This window comes from Leptonotus elevatus, chromosome 3 (genome assembly GCF_054856555.1).
Source record: "Leptonotus elevatus isolate MCC_2025b chromosome 3, RoL_Lele_1.0, whole genome shotgun sequence".
NCBI classification, from domain to species: domain Eukaryota; kingdom Metazoa; phylum Chordata; class Actinopteri; order Syngnathiformes; family Syngnathidae; genus Leptonotus; species Leptonotus elevatus.
Window position 1 is genome coordinate 22,717,627 of NC_141241.1, and position 26,053 is coordinate 22,743,679.

At 37.4% G+C, this 26,053-nt stretch overlaps 1 protein-coding gene across 1 annotated transcript in view; it reads right to left on the reverse strand.

The window, feature by feature from the left end:
* The window catches only part of adamts7 (a disintegrin-like and metallopeptidase (reprolysin type) with thrombospondin type 1 motif, 7), a 92,411-nt gene that overhangs the window by 64,395 nt on the left and 1,963 nt on the right, over positions 1–26,053 (reverse strand). The window contains exons 3-8 of the mRNA XM_086071613.1: positions 20,126–20,315; positions 18,034–18,233; positions 11,438–11,521; positions 8,448–8,572; positions 3,221–3,370; positions 1,783–1,926 (exon numbers count right to left, since the gene is read on the reverse strand). Coding sequence (XP_085927739.1) covers positions 1,783–1,926; positions 3,221–3,370; positions 8,448–8,572; positions 11,438–11,521; positions 18,034–18,233; positions 20,126–20,315 — 893 coding nt within the window. The remainder of the gene's footprint in view (positions 1–1,782; positions 1,927–3,220; positions 3,371–8,447; positions 8,573–11,437; positions 11,522–18,033; positions 18,234–20,125; positions 20,316–26,053) is intronic.

A 26,053-nucleotide genomic window follows, 5' to 3' on the forward strand; every position in this document is an offset into this window, starting at 1 on the left:
ATCTTGCAGTCTTTCTTCGTCCATTTTGTTGGGCAGACAGCATAGATTTGTAAGATGAATTAATGGAAGTGGAGTTTGAAATCGTCGCTGCTGAAGCTTAACCAGCACGTTGGCACAGTTCTACGGCGTCTGTGTCTCCGCCGTGCATGTTGGTGAAAAAGGGTTGAGAAAAGACAAATAACTAATGCTTAACAAGTCATGGTCCAAGTGGCATATGTTCACCATCGACGAGTAAAACAGACAAAAACAAAGACACTGCTGGAGAGCGTGTAACCGAGGCAACCATCCACCACAGCGTCATCTTGAATAAATATCATTGGCAATGACCCTCAACTGACAAGGTTTCTATTGCATTACATCTTGACCTTTGATACAAATGGCGATTTGTTTTCAGAACCAAAAGGGATGTACAGATTTTCTTAAAGGTCTTTGGTCTTGTTTGATGGCTTAGAATGAATCACGTTATTATAAGTATTTTCATTTGCAACAAAAGATTTACTTGGTTATCAAATTTCACACTTCGGGGACCCAACTATTTTTTAAGCACGAAAAGTTTTTGATGTGCTTGATAAATAAATAAATTTCTTTACAATTTAGGATAAGACAAACACCCCATTTTTAATGGTATTTTTTTGCTGGGGCTTAATTCTGTCAAAGGCAAATGTTTTCAAGTTTGTCACGTTTATTATTTACGGTTTCAATTTTGTGACAACAAAAAGTAATTTGTATAATAAATAAATAAATCTCTGACATTGAATTAAGGACAGTGACTGAAACACACTCATCTGGGCTTGGTCAAGCCAAGTCTCACGGGTGTAACTTCCCCCCCCCCCAACAGTGGAGTCAAGAGGCTAGGATACTGTCAAGAAGTTGAGCCCCCACCAAATGAATTCCAGATGCTTGGAGCTACGAAACTGTGGCCACTACGAGGAAATACTTCGGACATTTATTACAGTCGAGGCAGAATTACAATGCAGGTCACTGACAGTAGCAGCTGACAGTAGCAGACAAGCGCACGCACGCACGCACACACCGCACAGTCCATTTAAGATTAATAATCACACAGGACTCAAACGTTTGGAAGTCATAAAGTAAACATGCACCCTTCGGCCCAAAAATTGCACAATAATAAAACATATAAACAATCTTTTTTTTTTCTGCAATTGTGAATGTAAGATGGGAATTTTTCATACAACTTTTATTTTTTCAGGAAGGGCCAGTTGGGCTAACTTTTCAAATGATTCACTGATTACTAACAAATCATTAAAACAATTAGAACATGTACATGCTAGGTGTAGAAATAAAAATAAAATAATAATAATTATTATTATTATTATTATATATGTTCATTCAAAATGTATGGTGTCCATAAAAATACTGGAAATACTGGAATCCACCTGGAGCGGATTCATCCATTTGAATGGTGCAAAATACTTAAAAGCACTTTTCCATATTTTTTTCCTGATTAATATTGTGTTTGCGGAATACGAATTAAGCAGAAAAAAATCACCCGTTTTTATCCATCTCAAGGGACTGCCAGTTTGCCTCTTGTATAGCTTAAAATGTAAAATGATTTTCAACTTATGGCTATTTGATTAGATGTATGTGAGCAGACGGGTGATAAAAAACAAAAAGTTTCAATATGTACAGTCGATCTACTGATAATCTCCAAATGCATTTGCACAGGTTAGGTCAGTGGACCCGCCCAGTCCCCTATTAAAATCATATATCGTCCCAGCCGCATTGAATTAATTGTGAATGCATATATTGTGTGAAACTCACTCAAGGAAGCGCGTTATATACTGCCGGCTGCATCTGGACCACCTGGGCAGTAACGTGCCATAGAGCAACTGTGGAGACATGATGAAAGGTTTTTTCCCAACGGGTTCACAGTCATTCCCGTTGCCGTCATGTTGAATCCCAAAACTGTGGAGAAGCACAACATCAAACAAGTAGCAATTATCTGGCAAGTTCAGATATGAACTACTTCTGCTCCCTCTCCCATATTCAACATTGCATTCAATTAATTGTATGTGCAAACGTTCTCTGTGGTATGTCAGTAAATTATAATGACATTTTATTGTACGGTCTTTAAGAACATGCTGTTCAAGCTAAATTAGAGATAAGCTATCGACGACACAGTGTCCCCCTGATTGGATTCAAGTGAAATTAAACGGAAAAGAATGCGATTGTAATTGAAAACTGGAGTTGGATGGAAATGGGTTTGTGTGCTGGAAGATAAAAAGTGCAATACCACACATAATGGCCACATATTCATTCATGTGTACAATTTAATAAGATCCAACACATCCAACAGTGAAGCCAATTCCTTTATTTTTGCTGTAGACCAAAAACTTTTGGGTTTGGCATCAAAATATATGAAAACGAGATGAGATTAACCTCTCAACTTTTAGAGGACTTCCTATTTAAACCCATCCATTTTTAAAACAGGCAAAGTTACTGCAACGTGTGTTACTAACAGGTGTTTTTTTGTTTCCCGGGATTATGTCTACGCTCAGATTCAGATCCAGGAAAACCAAAATGCTAAGAGCTTAAAGCAAATGTCATAATACACAATCAAAGAGAATTATAGAGCTGCACAATTATGGGGGGGGGGGGGGGGGATCATGATTATTGTGCTTGACAATTAAATAACAAATAATGAAATAAGTATTCATTGATTTCAAACCTTAAAAAAATTATTTATTCGACTTCTAAAAGGTAGGCTCCAGAGAATAGATGCACTATGGCATACCAGACATGGGATTTGTTTTCTTTTTTCATTTGTTGCCACAATATAGTTCTACACACAAAATGATCATTTGTGGCCATGAAATGGAAAGAATGTATGCAAGTAACTTTTCTTAATTTCTTCCGAACAACGGCCTGCATTGCAGCCTTTTTAGAGTGTCGTTGTAGCTTATTCCCAGCCAAATGAAAATTCAATCTCACAACCGTATCCCAGCCCATTGTCTTTAGCCCCAGGCTCTCAATTTGCTTTTACCCAATTGTCTAGAAGGGAACTACAAATTTGGATTGGATGGCAACAAATTAGAATTTTGTGAACGTTATATTTATTCAGTTTCTGCAATAATTTAAAAAATGTTTCACTTGCCCCTTTTCGACTTTGAGCACCAAAAGTGTCGTCCCACCACTGTTCTCAATTTATTTTAGCATATTCTAAACAACAGTGTGTAAAATGTGTGTCTTAGAAGCTTACTTGTGTCCCAGCTCATGCGCAACAGTGAAGGCAAGCGGAAGGCCCGTGTCCTCACTAATACTGCAGCTGCGATGTGATTGACACATCCCTACCACGTGGGACAAACCCAGAGTTTCACAAGGCATGTTGATGGATGCACAGATGTCTTTCCTGTGGAAACAGAAGATAAAATCTCAGATGTCCAAAAAGGAAAATCTATATGAATAACCAATGCTGTTTATATGCTAGTGATTATGTTAAAACCCTCTTTATTGACTAAATGAAGAGTACGACAATGCATTTAATGCATTTTTACGACAACTTGTTAAGTGTCAGAATAAGTTTTGATTGAGCATTTTTTGCAACAACACAATTGATATGAAATAAACCAAGCAATAGATGATGGTCCAAACTATCAACTTTAATTAAGAGGTTTTAATGTGTATATAAATGGTATGTTCAAGGTTTTCACAAGAAGCATGCGGATGCTGCATGCCAAAGAAGGAAGAATAGAAGAAAGTGGAAGAGAAATGGATGAAAAAGTAAAAGTAGTCATGGCAACTAAAGTGTGACATAATGATAATTTCTCATGCGACTTCAATCGCAACAAGGATGGACGAATTACGGGTGTTAAAAAAAGTCGATTCGGCAATATTTCGCGATCTTACAGTGCGCAATTCTCGAATCGATTCTATATGCAACCGAATCGATTTTTAAACATAATTTTTTAATGGAAATATTCAACAAAACGTCTTAGTTAGGGTTAGTATTCACACTTTAAGCATGAAAAATGTTCTATTAATAGAACATTAAGTCTTAATATTTTATTTCAGTGCTGTTCAAACATGAAACAGACTGCAACCTATTTGTTAAATGCAGTAGCTCAGTTGTAAGCCTGAAGTTTCAGATAAATAAATACATTTTCATACAAATCTTACAGTGTACATGTACAAGTTTACTGATTAGTATTTTCTAAATTTGAGTAAAAAAAATAAAAAATTTAAAAAAATCGCAATAAGCAATTTATAGATTTGTATCGGGATTAATCGGCATCGAATCGAATCGTGACCTATGAATCGTGAAACGGATCGAATCGCCAGGTACTACGCAATTCACACTCCTAGGACGAACTATAGTACTAAAGGCTAAAGTGTACTTGTGGTGCTCAGAAGGAAAATATATATGGTTTATGAAGAAAAAACACATTCAAACATGTTTTTTGTTACACTGGCTGGTTGATTTGAAGCAAGCTTATCATAGCTCCTAGAACGTATTTGTGCGGCATTTTTTGACAAATCTGAGTCATTCTCACAACTTAGTCAATACTTTTTTTTTATTTTTTATTTTTTTAAGAGCTCAGTATTGTTCAATCGGTAATGTCATCATCTTTTTTTCTTTTTTTTTGTATGTGGGTGAGTATGTGTGCGTGCGTGCGTGCTTGTGTATTTGTTAGCTCACCAAAAACCTATTAGAAAAAATCCCATACCGTTCACCTAAACCGAACACCGCCGTCAGGAGACCCGAGGGGACCAAGGAAAACAAAGGAAAGTGAAATCCAGCACCGACCAACTTAGTCAATACTGATGGAAAGTCCATCCATTCGTCACCGACAATGCCCGTTTGCTGACAGATGAGACACGACAGACGAATTGCTGTACGCGCATGTAAGTAATCACCCGTGATATGGAAGCCGGAAGCCTGTCAGGTCAGGTTATAACCTTTCCATGTAAATAAATAATAATAAATGAATATCCGTATCTAGATGACTGATTTGCATCCATGGGAAGCGATCTGGCGTATCACTCGCTAGAAACTACTGGGTGCGAGTGACGGCCTGGCACCGTGGTGATGTCACATCCACCCCAACATAGAGATGAGCATTAAATTAAAGCTACTAAATGCAAAAAAATTAATTTCGAATCGTTACTGCCGCCTGTTGACGACAAATTAAACTGCACACAGCCTTCTTCACGTACACAATGCGCACATGACGTCACATACTCAGAAAGAGGGCGGGAAATTTGAAACCGAATCCAATATGAAAACTATTGGCCAGAGGCTTGCAGGAGTTCCCATTGTGTGTTAATCTACTAATTAGAAGACGTTTTAGTCATAAATGGACAAATAAGGCTATTGTAAAGATATTTTTGGCAAAATGCTTATAAAGAGTAGCTTTGAACAATGGAATTATTTTGGCAAATACAAGACTACATACAAAAATGGAAACACCAAACATTTAACAAACTTTACAATATCGCTCCGTTTCCCCATCAATACCTCGAAATGGGGCATCGGTAGAACAATTGAAGGTAGGACAGCATATTAGGGTCACGTAAAATTGTATTTATTTTTTTGGAGGGGGATAATATTCCGAGAGAAAAAAATGGTATATTTGTGACATTATAAAGTAGCACTTTTTGGGGGGGTTTACAAATTTATGAGAAATAAATTTGCTAATTTGTGACATTATGAAGGTGGCAAGAAAAAAATTCATACATTTACGAGAAATAAACTCACAGCTTTGCGAGGTAAAAAAAATTGTTTAAACCCCTTTGCGGGGATGATCTGGCCCACGGGCCGTACCTTTGTCACCCCTGGATTAAAATCCTTTACAGATAATGACTTCCTGCCCATGTTCATCAGCAAATTTGAGAGCTTCTATCCAGCACATGCGGACAAGTGTGGGTCTGTCCGCCCTGATTTGTTTTCATCCTGTAAGGGCCATATTCTCCAGTCCGTGTGTATTATTTATTTATTTATTTTACGCGCCGACCATTGTGACTGCAGTTCTTGTAAAAGTGAGCCCTGCACTTAAAAAATCCAAACCACAGCAGTTGGTAAGTATAGGTGAGTTTCTGGGCCGGGTGTGTCCCATGTCAGCCAACACTGGACTGTTGTCATGGGGCGATGTATTATTACATCCTCTGGAGTGTGAAAGAGGAAAACTGGTTATGTCCGTGGGAGAACACACACAGCATGTGGGTAGCGGCAACATTTGTTAGGGAACGCCCACATTTTAGGGGTGCTCCACATGGCATGAGGGTGTATGATTGACAGGATTGACAGGCAGCTTCTGATTTACACCGATGGGAGAGTATGGCCCAGAGGGATGCTCTCTTTTGCCTTGAGAACAGGCCACTGACCTGGATTGATTTTGTTTGCTTTCAAAACCTCTTGAGTTGCTTTTCACAGTAAGACAGTTCAAATGGATGATGGGAAAAAAATGTCTTGGTAACCAAAACCCCTTCACATAAAGTGAAGAATGCTCTACAGGAGGTACAGTGTACACTATGTCTAACATAGAAAAAAAAAGAAATAAATTAAAACAGAGAGAGTTTACAACAGAGACAAAGCCTTTTTATTAAAAAAATACTCAATTATTTGGACGGATTAAAAAAAAAAAAGGCAACCTTTATCAGAATAATGTGACGAGATAAGTACGACGAAGCAAAGGAAAAGCTCAAGATCTAAATCATATCACAGTCAAATGTGATATTGTATCAAATCATTCTCAGTATTGGACAATACTTAAAGTGCTGTATCGGTATCGAGGGTGAACATTTTGAAAATTGTATTATTATGATAATCTTTATTATTATTATCATTATGATATGTTTTTAATCATCCCACTGGCCGGCATGTAACTGGTGGACGAGGCACACAAACGATCAAGGGAGGGCGTAGTCACATGAGGGAGGTCTGCGGACATTTTTTTGTTTTGTTTATAGCCTGGGCGCAGTAACCTTGCTTTGCAAGATGAATTCTCGCATTGTATGTGATTTCACAAACTCCCGGGAATACATCTTGTACCAAGCCCGTTGATCACAGAGCGACATGGTGTTTGGGGCGTGATATACAGCTGTGACGAAACTAGGAAGCGCGAGACGCCGGGGGAAACAAACAAACCAAACATGGACGAATGGACACTGCAATTAATTCTGTTTTATCTGTGGCCGTGATTGGTCGAAGTAATTAATTGTACAGAATGTCCCGCCTTTCCCAAGCAAATCAGTCCCAGATTGATATTGTGGAGAACTCCCTTGAGTGAATCACAATATCAATCTGGCTATTGAAAGGTTATAGGCAAAGGGCTAAAGTGCAAGGCAATAGCACTCCTTGCTTCTTACCTAATATGTTGTCTGTGGGAACCTCAATAGTTGCTAAATAATTATTAGGGGTGGGAATCTTTGAATGTCTCACAATTCGATTAGATTTTCGATTAAGAACGATTTGATTGACAATGATTTTTGCTTCAATCTATAGATGTGCAAGGAATTGTAATGATCTACTCCAGTCTGACTTGCTAATGCTAATTAGCGCGCTACTCGCGGCACTTTTAGCACTCAAAAGAATGGCTCCACACTGCAAAAAAAACAACTTTTATTGGAATAACTTGATCGTGACTTTTTCCTTCGACTCTCTAATGTGGCTACAACTTAACAGTATATTAGACCGCGTGGAACCACACTGCCCTAAGTGGCCAAATCAGGTACAACATGAACAGCGCTCCAAATAAAGGCACACGCAGACAAGGGCAAGACAGTCTAAAATAATTTAAATAAAATCTCTTTTGGGACATTTAAAATCGATTCTGAATCGTACTAAATGAGAATCGCGATTCTTATGAGAATCGATTTTTTGGCACACCCCTAATAATTATACAGTACATAAAATTCCCTTGCATTTGGTCATCAGTTAGGCTGAGGATACACGTTTTATTTGCTAGATATGTACTATCTCAATGACTGTTAAAGAAACACATTAGCCAGTGGTTAACTCTAATTCGTCTCATTTTAGCCATTATCGTTTTAGACTAAAATTCAGAAACAGATGGGGAGAGGATAAGAATAAAGTGGCATAAACACTAAGAATGTGGGGGGTGGGGGGGGGGGGATAAACGGACACATGGTCCAACTAAAATGTTTCATCTAGAAAAGGAGATGAGGAAGTAAAGCAAGGAGGAGATTAGTGGCGAGGAGAGTAACAGCGACTGATTTTGCAGTCCAAAGGATGGTTGAGAGGAAAGCTTCAAACAGACATGGGAGCCTCAACAAACTTGTAACAGACTGCCTGGGTGTCATCATACTTTTCTTCCACCAGCTACAACAGCCGTGTAAAACTATTTTTACTGTGCAACTTTTCCTTTTCATCTCTGCTTGTTTCAGGACTCCCTAGCGCCTAAAAGGGGCTTCTGGTCTTTTCCATGGCAGTAAAGTTCACCTTCCTATCTAGCAAAGCTTCTATATACCTCGTGAGGAGAACAGCTACATCGTGATGCAGAGGATGATCGTCTCCCTTCATGTTGAGTCGCTTCTGCCATTTGCAGAAGCTATTCAAGCTGTTGTCGGCATGGTGAGTAATCTTTAAGTCCTCCTGTACATCATATGTCCCAACGGAACAGATGATAGGAAATATAACATAGACAAAATGTCAAAGCTCAGAAGAAAATGGACCATAAGTAAGCAAAATGATTGGTTGGTCACTGCAGAGAGAAAAACACATGTTGTATTTTGACGGACAAAATGCAATAATCACGTTCATCAAGGTTGACTACACTCCAACTTTGTCTGTACAAAAGTGTCAGAGCCAATTGTCGGACAAGGGTGGTGGTCACACTTTTTTAAAAGGAACCGCGACTGTAAGGACAAGTTTGCTCTATATTATTTTTTGGGTTGTTACTAACATAACTATGATATTCAGTTTTCATAAATCATTTCCAATTTAATACATTTTGTAGAAACTTTATTTGGACGTACGCCGCCATTGTTATTCACGTCGCAATGCATTTAGTGCGTAGTGACGTAGAGTGGCGGCAGGCTCTCTGCCGGGCAATGTGAAACGCTTATGGAGCGTTCCTAAAGGGACGATCAAAACTCTTGAATACGTCTGGTGTATGACGAGAGGTGACTCTCCCGATCGCATGTTGTTTCTTTAGGAACGTTACGAGGCTTACTTACCTTGCTTTCTTTATAGGCTTTTTCACATTGCTCGGCAGAGCGCCAGCCGCCGTTCTACGTCACTACGCACTGAATGCATGCAAACGATGGCGGCGTACGTCCAAATAAAGTTTCTACAAAAGTGCCAGCCTGGAAGTCGAATTGCAGATTCAGGAGGAGCAGTTTGATTTTTATCCTGGCTGACTCACCCTCAGCATGGTCATGGAGGGTGCATGGAGGGCAGTCCTGAGTGGTGGGTCTGGGAGGAGGGTGGGGTACCGGACCCCCCTAATATGGGCTGCTCTGTATGGCCAAATTGAGGTGTGTGTGCTTTGCCAGCATTAAGTCAAGATTCATTTCCTGTGATGGTCAGATTCCACTAAAGTTGGCTTTTGTTGACCAATTCTGTTCATAACTTGTATGGACTAGAGCAGGGGTCCCCAACTAAACCGGCAAGAGGTCCAGTAACTCCATCAGCCTAGTAGACCAGGGTCCGAACATGCAACAACATTCAGACGATAATTAATTTTTCTGTTCTTTTATTAAATTGCAAACGTGCTGTTACATTGACAATAATACAACTTGTTAAACTTACTCTCTTTCATTCATTTTAGTGCAAATATATTTGAATGTAAATCACAGTGTAACAAAAATGTATTGCGCATTAACTAACTCCTATTCTTATATTTGTATACTGCCTAGAAGTGCAATACGTGTGCTCTTGCACAAACCTTTACATTGTGATTAAGTATTTCACTTAAAGTGCAACAGCTGACATTAATGTGCCTCAAAAAGCATTTCACTTATCTAGTGCAAATCTGAACTTTTTGTTAACAGACCACAACAGTGGGTTGCAAATTATTCATGTTTAACATTCAATAAAATAAAAAAAATAAAAATAAATACATGTATTATTACCATTCAAAAAATAACTTTGGTAAGTGCAACTGCTTTCTGAACATAAGAGTCACATAAACTGCAAAACACGCTTATTTAGCTCAGTGTGAGAAATTTGCATGAGCACTGGCAGCTAACCTCTTGAATCTGTTGTGCTGTTAGCGTCTGTGCAATTACCCATGTTGCACGTTCATACTGTCCTTTCAGTTCATGTAATTTCTGTGCCCTCGTCGCTGATCCTGGCGGGTAATTTGCGACGAAGGTTTTGTGTCTTGTCTCGTAATGCCGCTTGATATTAGCGCTTTTAACAAGAGCAACAGACTCCGCGCATATAAGACACACTGGCCTTGTAGCACTCGCAAAATGAAAGCGTAAGCTTCAGTCCACTCATCTCTAAAGACTCGGTTTTCAGAGTCAACTTTTTCTAACTTTTTATAGACAGCGCCATAGTTCACCCACTTTCCCATAGTAAAGCCTGTCCCATGTAAATAAGAGCATGCTGCCGGTCAAAGGACCCCGGTTCAATCATAGCTGCCCTCGCGCGCGCCTATTCAAAAATGGCTTTTGTTAAGAATTAACGTATTATCGTACTTTAAAACAAAAAATGCTTGGAGGTCCGGATAAAATGGTCTCGGGGTCCGGGTCCGGACCGCGGTCCGCCAGTTGGGGATCTCTGGACTAGAGAATTTCTAGATGCTTTGTGTGTTCAATAGCCTCAGTAATGAGTCTCTGGTTTTTGCATATGATCTGGTTCCATTGGCTCGATCAAGCAGCGACCGCCAACTCTCGCAACTCAGTGTGAAATGGTTAGCATGAGAATCAGCAAGTTCCAAATCTGAGAGCACGATCCTCAGTTGGAGAAGAGTGGAGGAATGACATTCTGCCCCGGGTGCAGGAGTTAAGTACATTGGGAAGAATGGAACAGGAGCTCGATAGACCTTATCTGGAGTGATGTGGAGTTTCTATCAATCTATCAAAGTGACGAAGTAGCTGAGCCAAAAGACAAAACGCTTGATTTTCCAGTCAATCTAAGCTAACACCCTCAGCGTCCTTACCTATGGTCGGATACTGGATGTGTCACTTGAAATGCACATGTAAACAAAGAGTCAAAACATTGTCTCTAGCAATTACAATGGAATAGGGCACATGGACCTGCAGTGCAAATTAAGCCTTTACGACAACTAGCTTTGATTATAGAGCTGTGGGGAGCCAATCACCTTACCCGCTGATTTGAGTATTAAGAAAAATATCAAACAATATATTTCCCTTGTTTTTCACCATGAGGCAGCCTTCAATCAAGGCTGCTCAACTGAGCAGGCAGTGTGAAGACCTTGTGCAAGAACAACATAATCATTTTGTGGGATTAGCATTTTAATTAACTCAAAATGAAGACCAAACATCTTACCTCATCCTGCTCCAATAAGATAAGTCGAACCACAACAATGTTGATGGCGTTTCCGATACTTGGGTCTTGAAAAAGACCTGCTACCTGGAAACAGAAACAAACAGATAATAATAATAATAATAATAATGATAAATACATAGCTATATAATAATAATAATAATAATTATTATTATTATTATTATTATTATAACAATAATTATTATAATAATTATAATAATAAATAAATAAAAATAATAGTAATAGATCACAATTCCTTTAAGATGGGCAGGATATAAAAAAAACAATTTTTAAGATAATTATTGCATGCACATACTGTTTCTGAACAAAAGCCAATAGAAAATAATGTGAGGCTGCAGTTTGATGGATGACAAAACAATGTAACATTCATGATAATCTTTGCATTGCACCTAGAGCGTAATATTGTTTAAAATGATCTCTACTTAAGTGCTCTGTTGGTTTAAAAAGCACATGTGCATATAGTATGTAGGACAATTGTCACGCATGCCTTCTATGGAAGGAATTCCTCCAAATTGTTTTATTATATGAAATGGCATTATTGTTAAAACAATTTAAATGTGGGCTGGTGGTGAGGTGGACACGTGCTGCATGTTAGGCACAGCCACATTGAAAAATGTTTTCCTTCACTGTGCGTTTTGGTTTGCTCATCACGTGTTGTCTCCATGCCAACAATGCACAGAGAACCTGTCGAGTTATTGTTAGGGAGAATATGTTCATCTCTCTAATGTAGGTGTTTTCATCGTTTATTATTTTTGTGTTCATCTGTATACTTGTTGTTCGAACAGTGCGATTCACATGGCTTGTGCATGGAAGTGGCATCAAATTTGAATCCAGAATTAACATCTTTCTGACTACTGGTAGTTGTAATTACAGTTGAAATTCTTTCATATTTAATCTTGTTATTTTTCTTTTTATATATTTTCAATACAGACATGAATAGTTAAATTTCCTTAAAAAAAAAACGATAGTGTGACTGTGAATTATTGAAACGACAGATAGACTTATCTGTAATTCACTTTTGCAGAGCAAAAACAATTACAGACAAACAATGGACTCTATTTGCGCAGTATTTCTGTGTTCTTTGTAAGGTGGCATGTTAATTTCCGGTTGGCATGAAAAATGCATTCGACAACATGGGAAACGTGGCTGGGGCAACCGCAATGTAGTACATACACTATTTAGTCTAGCTGTTAATGGTTAAAAGGTTTGCACAGAATATGCGACTCAGTTGGTAGCGAGTGTACTGTTTTATAAATTTCTTTTGACTGTGTTGAACCAGAAAGTGTTTTGAGAGTGTTTTATGAGATGCTGATTAGAGAAAGGTACCAGGCATTGATTGTTAAGTGGGATACTTCCACATGAACGTACACACATTTGTTTTGAATTCATTACAGTGGTCATGTTTTCTTTTATTCAACTATTTTATTTTAAAATATATGTCAAAAATAAATATGACATTTTATTTTAGATCTTATTTTTGTTGTTATTGGATGAAAAGGACATTTTGCTTGATATCTAAAATAATTATTGCATGTGGCCAGATTGATTATAAATGGAATGTTTATATATGAAAAAAATATTTGTGTTGCTTTAAGGCTTGTATTTGATCTCCCCAGATTTAGAAAGATTGAAAATGCTCCAGAGATGTAGAAGAGAAAAAACAACAGAGGGGTGGATGAATCTGCATTACAACAGAGATGAAAAAGATACTTGACTCATTGAGCCATTTTCAGCAGTAAAAATAAAAATCAATATTTTGTCCAGAACTAATTTGATAATGTCATTATTTTTCCATGTACAATTAATACTTTTGACCTTTGACTGGAAATGACATCACTGGTGCTCAGAGCTCAGGTAACCACCTCACCTGTTTTCTGTTTCGGTTATGTGACGTTCGCAAACTGAGCCCTGAGCACACGTGATGTCATTTTCAATCGACAGCAAGTGGCAAAATGTGTTTTAAAGGTATAAATTGTACATAAAAAATAATGACGTTATCAAATTGATTGTAGAAAAATATTAACTTTGTGCTGCTAAAAAGTATGCATTTAAACAAATGAAGAATGGGTAAAGGTGTAAAATAACTGCAGGAGGAAACGTTTATCAATATGTATATATACTAGACATCAGTTTATAAAAATATATGAAAAAACATGAAACAAATATCTCTTTGGATGAAAATTGCGCGAATTGTGCATAATATAATATGTTATGAATTCAATGCATTGGAGCTGTTACAATTGTCAATGAGTTGCTCAGTTACAATAGAGATTTCTGCCACTTGGCGGCAATAAGGCAAATGTCAGTTACTGACCTGTACACAATAAGTAGAAAAGGAAACCGAACAGCGAAATTTACGACTAAGTATTAAAAAACAAAAAACAATGTTGATGCCTTACCTCACCAAAAGACGATTTTTTTTCCATTGTTTTTCCTGTGGTAAAATCTCTTACCTGTAGTTATTTTTGTGTGAGTAAACAGGACTCAAGATTCTGAACTTAATTTAAAGCAGGAATTTAATTTCATAATTGAATATAATCATAATATCAGAATGGGGTGGGGGGGTGTATGGGAGGGGGAGTCTCTACCCCTGGCCACCACGTGCCACCGCCATTGGTGTTTACCGTGTGTAGACAAATGTAATCTATCACAATTGAAAACGAAAATTAATTAAAGTAAATATGACGGCGAAGTTGAACATGCCGATATTGGAATTGTCACGTTAGTAAGGCCATTTACAATTTGATTGTCACACACTCACACACACACACACACACACCCTCTTGTTTTAGCATGCAACTTCTTGGTTCTGGAGAATACAGAAGAGACAGGCAGTGCCATTATAATTATCTGGTTTTGAAGGTTTAATTGATGCCATAGTGACTCAAAGAGTATATAAATTTCTTCATACACTGTCACGGTCCTACTATTTACTGTGTCAAAATAACTGATGTGGAAACAGTCACAAAAACAACAGAATTACTGGAGACTCAAGACTGGAGTGCAGCATGTGTGTACAGTGTTGTCATAGACGTGTGCATGCAACAAACACTATGGTTAGTACGAGAAAGTAAGTTTCTGTTATTTCAGAGTATTCTTCTGGCGCCCCAGCTGTCGGAAAATTACAGGGGTTTTTTTTTACAACAAAGTAATTTTCTGTTATTTCACAATATTCTCCTGGCGCTCCAGCTACCGGAAAATTACAGTTTTTAAATTAGTTTTTTTTACAGTGTATATCTCATTAGATGTCTTTTCAAAATAAATGTTAATACAATGACTGCTACCATCTAAAGGACATTACAGAAATCGTAGTTATTTTCACTTTTAAAAAAATTGTCAATTCACAAAGAAATTATTCCCAAAAAAATTACTGTTAATTTCTCAGTAAATATGAATGTTTTTCCCCCCCATTTTTTTATGGTTTTAAAGTTGAATTGTACATTTTATTTTAGTACATAACAGACAAATATTTGTGAAATTACGATACATTTGTGAACGTATTTTAACAATCAATATATGTATTTCTAATGGAGTTTTTTGTAAAAGAACATAAATATTGTATGTTTTTACAGCTCGTGAGTTTGTTATTTTACATTTGACATGTAAAATAAATCAGAGTTTATTTTTATAAATTAAATGATATTTTTAAAATACAGAAAAACACTCAAATAAAAAGTAAAATTCTCTTATAGTACAGGTTGTTGTTGTTTTTTACAATGTAGTACAAATAGCATGAATAGATTTTAAATATAAATGGCCTTATTGTATGGTGTAGAGCAGTGGTGGGCAAACTCTGTCCTCGAAGGCCAGAGTCCTGCAGGTTTTGTTTCCCTTCCAACACAAGCTGATTCCAATCAACAGGATTGTTATCATTCTTATGCAGAGCTTGCTGATGAGCTGAGCTGTGTTGGAGAAGGGAAACATCCAAAACTTGCAAGGTCAGAATGGCATACGACAGGAACCCTTCAGCATTGATGGAATATCAGGTGGCTCATACACTGTAAACAGAGATTTTACGATATCTTCTCGAGTGAAGCCTTCTGATTGTGGGACAAGATTATAGTGCCCGTGTTCGACAATTGCCTCTAACATATCTTGAGTGCCACTGCTTTGATTCTGAAAATTATGCTTCCCCAATAGAGTATGTTCACAATTATTGAAGATTAAAATACTGAAGCCTGGCTAGTGCAATCCAAACAATCACCACGCTCTGAGCTGATATGAGCACTTGAGCAGCGTGCGTCATGCCATGTCCACTCAATTCTGTGTTGCAAATAAAAAAACGATAATGCTATCTGAAAATCTGCTTTCACTCAAGTATTCACTGAAGCTAACAAGTCAAATCAACAGGCACCCTAACAACTGTAATCCGCACAAAATGAAGAACACTTCATTGAAAATATAAATCATACCAGTGTTTCCCACACCGCCACCCAAGTAAATATATATATATATATATATATATATATATATATATATATATTTATTTATTTATATATATTTATATATATTTTTAAACGTGTCGTGACCAGATATACCGCATGTAACATTAGTTCGTCGTTACTCACTTGTGGATCATGAGGTTAGAGGAGACGCAAGTAGCAGGACTGGGAAAGCCCCCCCCGGATTTCACCCAACCAAGTCGATTTCAAATATGTGGGAAACACTGCATACTGTATATGCACCAAGGAGCAATGACTCATCATGTCCTATTCCATGTGGAGCCGAGTGTCTTCTATTCAAGTGGCAGCTACTGTCGCCCAATATTATAATACAGTAATCAGTACAGCTTTACCATTACTATCATCAGTATTGCTTTTCTTTCTTTAGTCACCTCTATCAGCTCTATCATGAATACAAATAAGAATTCCAGCTCCTTCTTCTAACAAGCCCAGTATTTGATTTTCAGCCTCTGGGCACCATGCTGCCCGTCTGCATGAAATCCCGAGGTTTAAATGTTCCCTTTGAATTCAGCCAGCATCCTTCTTCTACTCATTTTCTTTGAGTTTGGCCTCAGTTTACTTTTTACAGTAAAGGTTTTAGTGTGCTGGCTGTTGCACGCGTGTAATGACTACTAAACACCACGCAGTCGAACAGCAGGGCCAAAAACGTCTGAAGCCGGCAACCTCGACACATTGTCAGTAGGTAAACAATGGAACCTCTGCTAACTGAGGAAGATGATAACATTACTTTTGATGAGGACAGGGTCAAAGGAATTCTCGCTTGATACTATGCAAGGTTGTTTTTATAAATGCCAACAATTGGCAGCTTGGAGGTTCAAAGCACGAGAGGATAATGACAGCTTCCACAATCTATTATTGTCTACAAAACCAGAAGCTTCTCAGTCAGTACAATTTCCTCCCTGAGATTCTGAGACTTCTGACAAGCATGCAGCACTGCATTCAGTAAAATGACTCGGGTGTCAGTCTATAACGTAAAGGAAGTCGGTTGACTTAATCCTAAACATGAGCGTAGTAATTATAATATATATATATATATATATATATATATATATATATATATAATTTTTTTTTACTTAAAAAAAATCCAAATTGTTTCATATAACAATATTTAAAAAAAAAAGTGAAAATAGTTACTTTGCCTGGTAACAAATAACTTTTATTATGAAGTAATTAAATTATTAACTTTTTTTGAGCAAGTAATGAGTCCTGGTAACTATAACTTTTGTAAAGTAACGTTTCCAACACTGACTATTTTTCTCTCTACAAAAATCAACAAGTGAGATTTTAGCCACATCTCTCCCCGTAGATTTTGGTTAATGAGACAAAGTGCCGTCAGAACCACAGTGGCTTTTTTGCCGTCTTAAGCAGCACATTTGAGTAAGCCTGGTTTGTAATAATAATTGTAATAATCAGTAGGAACGACAACTGTGTCAGGACGTCAGCATCAAAATGTAATTTCCGTCCATTAAACTGCCTTTGAAAAGTAATCCAACGTCTCTCACCGTCTTGCTTGCTTAATAACGCAGACACTAACACAAACTATATCAAATCTATCACTAATAATTACATTTGCATGAATATGTTTATATAGCTCTATATTATATTGTGTAGGTATATTAAAAAAACAGCAATAACAACAACAACAGCAGCATTGATAGTTAAATGTCATAATCGTTGTAAAGTGTATGCCGGAATAGCGCTCTCTGCATTGCACGATGGGCCAAACATGATTAGAATGCACATTTGACATCTACCGGTAAACGCAATGCTATAATATTCCTTTTCCTTCTTGGCAACACACGCTGGCTCGCCTGTGGCTACAAACATCGGTCTCACATGAGATGCCAAGAGTTTGCACACTCATTCAGACAAATGCTCCAGCTCCAAGTCATACTACCTCCCACCCACAAGCTGTATTCTAATACATTTATCGCAGCTCTGTGATTGACAGGTGATAAGCCCGCCTCTCATCCTAAATCAGCGGGGGATAGATTCCAGTTTGCCTGTGACGCTGAACACTATATGCTGGGTAGAAATGTAATAGATGCAGCTGAATTTATGCTCGGAACACAAAAGTAACATTTGACGAGATTATCATCTTGGTTTCATACTTACAATGTTCATGACAGCGAGAATGTAGCTTTCAACACCTTTGCTGCCGTGGTATTCTACCATTTTAGGGTCAGCCACCACCAGTGTTTCCACCCACTTCTCTTTGCTGATTGAGCGCTGATGGATCCTTCTCGTCCTTCTGTGCTGGCGCTGCTCCCAGTATTCCCGCTTTCGCTCAGTCTCTTCCAAACTGAGATGGGAATCTAAAGAGCAAATTAGCAAGACAACTTTAGTTGCTAGACACGCTCTAGTAACATAAACTCTAGTATAGCCTCCTTGTATCTACACTAATGCACTAAACTGGTAATTACAGTAAAAAAAAATAATGTATGTAAAACCCCCCCAAGGCCACAAATATACAACAACCAAGTAAAAAATAATCATGTAGAAGGAACCCCCACATTACTACCTTCATCTTTCCTCTACAAGAACTCACTTAACTTCAAAATGGAGCCAATCCTGATGAACATTAGCTTCCATCTCGTCTTTGGCCTTCAAATTGCAATCTCACAGCCTCCCTAATATGGTCATCTTCCTCCATTCTCATCACATGTCCATCCCACTTCATTCTGACCTCCTGTACTTCATTGATATCATTCATCCCTAACACTCTTCTGATGCGCTCCCTTCTCTCCTTCTCCTTCATTGTCACTCCCTTAATTCTTCTCAGCATCCTCATTTCTGATAACTTTAAAATATGATTCTCCTTTTTTCCTATTGTCCATACTTTAGCCCCATACAACCAGTACGGGTCGTATGGCGGTGTTATATGTATTGTTTTACTTTTAGTCTACTGAGCACAGTATTTCAAACATACTGTATTCCCCAAGGATTTGCACCTGGCAATTCAAACAATATTTAATCTTGAAAATTCAAATCCAGATTTGGAAATCCAATGTTGCCTTCAATCCAGATTTGAGCCCATGTTGGGTATTTCAAAATTTCAGTTCCAAATCTGGATCAGTTTGATCCTGAAAAAAAAAAGCATTAAATTAATCCCACTTTGGGGTAGGATTAGACTGTGACTCCATGTATTAGTTTCACATACACTCATCAATAAATATCTCTTCCACCAATGTCAACAAAAAATCTAAATAAATGAATTTAAAAAAGAGAAGAAATTGCTTCAAACCCAAAACTAAAAGGGGAGGTCAATCCCAAAAATTTCTTAAAAATATGTTGTATGTGCCTCCACTAGTCTAAACACGGCATTCAGATTAATATTGCGTTTACCCTAAGCAACTGTTACGTCATTTTCATTGGACGGCAAGTGGCAAAATGGTCGCCCCTTTTGCATTTGGCATATTAATTGATCATAGCCTTGAGGTCTACAGAACACTTTCTGTCCCCTGCCAGTGATCCCGAGGGCGGGATGATCCTTGGGGCGGAATGAATTTGGAAATATCAGTCCAAGAGGATCAGAGGATTATTCTGTTCCAATCCAATAACGTTTTTAAATACCAAGGTATAAACTCCTGATCCATGGATCAGGAAAATGTGATCTGGAAATCTGGATCAGTTTAATCTGGATTTAAGTTTTTGAAATACTGGGCCCGGGGCATTTTCCACTTTCTTTTCACTTTGCCCATGCTGCTGTAAAAAATGTGCCCATTATTTTATTTATTTTTTTAACTCACCCTCTGTTAATCTCTCCATTGGTGCATATTGGTGTTATGATTAATTCATTGATTGCTTTTTTGTTTTTTTTGCATTTGAGTTTTATTTTGTTGTCAGTACTTAAATACACCCCGTGCAAGGGAATAGTCATAGTGAAGGTTAAAAAAAAAAAAAAGTTTAACTCCTGATGCAGTCACTGATTGCTGTAATTTTGTTTTCCCTTACAATTTGCCCAAATGCCTGAACATGTATTATTGTGTGTAAATGCCAAAGAGTGAAGTTAATAACTTACACCATTTGTAAAGAGAGGGAAAAAAATCTTGCTGTAAAATATAGAGTTCAACAATCCTGCACTTGAAATGAAACTAACCTGTTAACCCACCGATCAAACTGTGTTGCCACACTCTAAGTGCTGTCAAACCACCGTCCGTCTTTTGCAGTGATGTGCTAAATGTACCGTGAAAAAATGGACACTTACTTTTGACACCGCAGGAACCGTTAACTGCTTGTTTCTCTGAGATGGGCTGTGCGACTGGACTGGAGGGTGACAGGAAGGGAGCATGACGTTTGAAGACGGCATGGGCCTGCGGTGCTGAGGGCTCATCATGTGGCTTCTCCAGAGGCTGGATGAAAAATTCTTCTCCACTTGACAACTTGAACAGTCCTGTCTGAAGATTGAAGGGTGAAACGTCAGCTCTCTATAGCTTAGACTTTTTCTTACTTTTTAAATCAACACAAAATAAGTTTTTATGGGACAATCTGAAAATCCCCAAAACATTAAATAGCTGTTAGAGACATTTCTTTGTTAGCTTAATTTGCATTTAGTGTAGAGATGCAATGTTAGAAAACACAAACTAGATTAAATAAAAATAATTTTGTCAACACACATTTTTCACCGGACTAAAACTAGACGAGACCGGACTAAAACCCTCAATAGTTGGGTTTAAATCAGTATGCATTTTTGTCAACTAATGAGGACGAGACGAAAATGTACTTCACTGGACTCAAATCTATGGACATTTAAATTCATCAACAAAAACGAGAGGAAAATTATATTATTTTGTCAAATCTTGTTTCTGCTAATCTGTCACTGTGGACACTGTCATGTGACACATACCCTTTCAAATCTGTGGCTAGCGAGTGCAACGTGCACAAACACATGGGATAGACAGGTGGATTCATGGTGAAAGGTAAAAAAAAAAAAAAGAGTAAATTATAGTTATAACGTAACATTAATTCAACGGCTATAACGTTCCAAACAATACTGCAAATCTGACCGCTAACTAATTCTGGCTCTAGCTCATAGCGTGGAGCCATAGTAGTTACTTGTTGATATACTTTAATTGTGTGCAAAGTCGATTTTCATCAAAAAGATGAAAGAAAACTTTATGTGGAATAGTTTTAGATTTGAAATATTCAACATTATCTGCTGACAAGAAAAATATACAGGGGTAAGATGATTGTCCTGACTAAAACAACACTAAAATGTTGACAGTATTTTCCTTTTAAATAACCACTCACATTTCTGCATGATTGAGACAATTACTGTTATGATTGGTGTCCTGTCTTGCTTGTAAGGTTTTGTTTGCACCTGTACTCGTCATCCTGTTTCGTCGTGTCATCCAATCATCTCCCCCAGCCACTTGTGTCTTGTCCAGGTGTCTCTCGTTGTCTCGTCAGTTAGCTTGCATTTAGTTCCCTGGTTTCGTTCAGTCTTGGTTGGATCATTGTCGCGGTCACCATTTTTATGTTTTGTTGTTAGATTTTTGGTCTTTTCAGAACTTTGTTGGTTTTGTTTATTTAGAGTTTTTCCTCAGTACCCCTGTTAGTGTTTTTGTTAAATAAATCGTGTTCAGTATGGCATGCATCCCTGCCGTGGTTCTCCTGCCTCTGCATTTGGGTCCTCCAACCCTTACGTGACAATTACATTGCTAAATACTAATCATATTCCTATCACCTTGTCTGACGATTAATGTTCTCTCGCCAGGGTCACCCATGGCAACTAGCAATTACTAAGTGAGGGAACAGACAAAGTATGGCTCACAGGCCCCTTGCCAGGACTACTCATGACATCATCGATATACATTAAATTAGTTTGAGCGGCCTGCTATACTGTACTGTAGTGTAAAAATTTTGAGATAAAACATTAAACGTCAGTAATGGTGTTCATCCTCAAATATGCAAAATCGCTCCATAATGCCACGCAATTATATAGTTTTATTGTTGTTGTTGAGGTCCCAAATGCTCCACCTGCTACTGGTAGATGCAGAATGTCAAAGGAATGTGTTATTTTCCAAAAAATGACAGCCAGGCACGTCAAGGAGACAAATAATTCTAAACAAATGTTCTTCTTGCGTGTCATCCCTCCGAAGGACAAATATGTATGAGAATCTGTGTCTCAAAAATAGCAATGATCAGATATTCAGTTGAGGGTGCGCATCTGCCAAGAAGAGCCTAAATATATGTTTGACGTTGTTTTACTTCTAGTGCACCCATATCAAACTTTATCAAACTAACTTCCTGTCACTGTCAATTCCCAATACTAGTAACCCTAACACAGGATCATCCATCAAATGTGTTTCCTTTGCAGGTTGCGAAGCATCACTATTGTGTTGAGCAATGTTACAACAAGTAGTGTAAAGGGCGTACTGAAGGAAATGATACACTCATCAACAATAGCCAATGATCACACTTTGTGGACTACAAAGGCTGATTACATTTTCTTGTGGTAGAACAAATCACAACTAATGATTGCATCTGTAATCCGTCAACAAGTTGCATCTCCTCTCAGAATTATTTTTTTTTGTGTACAGTACTGTAATTTACATTACTGCATACACTAAAAGCACTCAAATGTCCATGAACCTTATAGAAAACGTGTGCTGCATGCAATCTGGTAAAAATTCTCCCATTGGAGAAAGAAAACCAGACATATGAACGCATGGAAGACTTTACTATTGATCACTTCATCACATTAGCCACCAGACGAAAGAGTTCAAGAGACTCGGCGACTGCTTTAACTTGTCATCACAAATGATTAACAATGTAGAAATTAAATATTTTAAAATAATCATTGGTGTATAAGGATTCTTAACTCATTCAATTATTATTTGTTATTGTAATTAATCACATGACTTCACTAGTTAACTAACGATTAATCACAAATTTTATATCTGTTCTAAATTTACAATAAAATTATTTTCTAGGTTTTCATACTCTTGTTAGCAAAAGTGGAAAAAAATGTTAAACTAATAGAAATAGTTCAAATACATTTTTGACGTTTATAGCCGTCAATGGCAGTGAATGAGTTAATATTATATCTATCTCCTATTTTCTCTTTTTTTTTTTATTATCCTCCAATCAAAATTGTCTTTACATTCTGTGGATAGAAAGTCCCCTGAGAAGTTTGGGGTTCATATACAGTAGAATAATCGGATTTGAACCACGAAGCCACTCCTGCCACCCGAGAACAAACATGATCAGCATTCTTAAAATGCAAGAAAGCATGCAAACATGGCGGTAAGGATATTTGCACCACGGAGAGACATTTCCACAATAACTGCACCACATATCAAGTAGTGCAACCTAAATATGCAATTCAACTCTGACAAAACACATAGGGTTGGTTCATTTATGCCCCTTTATAAATGAACGGTCAAAATCAGACTTTCAATCCAAATCCAATTTCTACTAATATTAACAACCCTGTTTTTATTAGCGAGGAGGAAAATTACACACATTAGGAGACGTAGAAACAGGACTGACCACCCCACCCCGAGTTCACCCTACATACTGAAAAATCAAATTTGACTTTGTTGTACCCATTTGTGAAATCTCAACATTGGGCAAGAGGTTGGGGTACAACCTGCATTGTTTACCAGTCAATCACAGGGCACCTGGCTGTAGACCATCATTTACATCCACATTCACGCCTGCGGACACCGCCATCATGATGCCTATATGTCAAAATTGATACTGCATGTGAAAAAGGTTCATTAGAAACAAAGCTGTCCTGTGTTACCTTGTAAAAGCACAATTAATTGAAAATAATAGTAACAAGCATAAAATTGCTGCTCTAAAACCTAAATGGAATGAAACACTAATGTATGTACTTTCATGTAAAGCTTTCATAACATTTATCATTGTTGCTGTGAAAAGTCTCCTTACTGTACACATTGGATATAAAAAAAGAAATGGATGGATGGATGGATGGATTTTAACATGATCCATATGGACAATGTTGACATTCTGGATCTAGCCTACAGGTGTGCTCTACTGTCCTTTAATTTGGATTTAACCATATTTGACTATCTGTTCACTTCTTTTAATGTCATTTTACAAGTATCCAAAACTAAATTGTATCTCCTTCTGCAACATCAGGAACGTTGAGCAATCTTCAAAACCGATACTGTTCTTTTTCCCGGGTTCACTCCTTATACAAGTCATCTTGAAATGTACTCAAACTCAACAGCAGGGAAGGGAATAGATTATTTATTTATTTTTTAAAGAATCAGTTCAGTTCCCAGTAACTTGATCCTTAGTTTGCTTGCATGACAGTTCCACCTATGCATTCATCTTATGTCAAAAATGAGTGATGATGTCACATGCAAGAAGTGTATTTTGGTTCTGAACTTTTCCAACTTGGCATCAATATTGCAACAAATAGAAGCGCCAGCCAAAAGGTGAGCAGCCTGGACTCTTAGCTCGCTGGTTAGCGCCTTTGACTCAACCCGTGGGACGATGTTAACATGGGTTCAAGTCTCAGCCAGGACCATGCCAATCGGCCACAGTCAGATATGCGCTCCAAGGCAGAATGAGTTCCTGGGTTTTTGTGTGAAAAGAGGGACTTCAGATGCCCCCACCTCAGATGCTACACAAACATTGTTTATAAATGCAGCAACGCCACAACACCATATGCAAATACTTGTTTACAGCACTGCGAGAGGAGCATTGACGTAAACAACATTACAATGTACACAATAAAAGCGTACACTCCACAAACACTGGTTGTACTAACGGATATTTTGAATGCTATTTACATTAAAAAAATATATATATATTTGTATTTATCTTTTATCCATTTAATTTTTATATATAAACTAGAACTGTCAAACGCTTATTTTTTTAAATCAGTTTAATCACATCTTAGAATTTTGATTAATCATGATTACTTGCTTAATTAAAAAGGCTTTTTAGTCAACATTTTTTACCCGCCAAATTTGACGAATTAATTCTTTCGACATTTAATGTTATGAGGACGTATTCAACATTTTTTGATCCACTGCACATGCTCATCCTCATCTTTTTCGAATCAGTTAATTACTTGCATAATTTAAAATGGGAAAGAAAATTACCCCTATATTTTGACATAAACAATGATTCTGAATGTCATACACAAACATTTATTAAATGCTTTACTTTAATTCGTCAATTCATTCATGTAGTTATTTTTATTGCTCAAGCACAACCTGTGCTACCTTTAACGTAACACAGATTTGAAATCTACTTGGGTGGGTGGACTCGGGGTGGGGTGGTCAGTCCTGTTTCTACGTCTCCTAATGTGTGTATATATATATATATATATATATTATAAATGTTCTTGAAAATGTCTTGAGTGGTGGCCAGTTTACTTGGGTGGCCCGCCCAAGTATTAGCACGGTGTGGGAAACACTGCAAAATTAATAGTACGATTAATCTCCGTTAATACAAGATTAATGCGATAATTTTGTTTGTGGTTAATTAATTACTTAACGCTTTAACTTTGAGAGCACTAATATAAAATATAGCAAACAAAGAGAAAATTTTCATTAATTTCATGGAATTTGAAAGAAAAATATTATATTGGGATATACAATCGTTTATAGGGATATAAAATTACCTGTATGGGCCTTATGGGGATATCAAATGTTGCCCATATCACACAACACTGTGCAGAAATATCTTGTGTATTATCATATCATAATGTATATAGATCATGACATCAATGATGTCATATATGTAATTTGTATTATTTCTTCCCTTCGCCCAATGAGAACTGATGAGAGAATCAATAAGCAATCAGATCTATATGCAGTATCAATAATGCAACTGGAATCGCTAAATGTGTATCCATTCCCATTCCCATTCCCATCCCAATTTAACAGCTTCTCCTCATTGGCACAAAGTCCACCCTTTCCAATGCTACAGTTTTTTTTTGTCCATGCTGAAATGTCCGAACCTAAAGTAACTCACCCAGCCCCATCCTCAATTTAGAACCCTTGGATGCTGCGTTGTTATTATTATTCCAAACTCGTGTCAATAACAGTGCTTGGTCCACCTACAATATCAACAACACTGCCATCCGTGTTCATGCTGTCATATCCATATATTGGTTTGTGAGCTTTTATTTGTTGTTACGCTATGCATA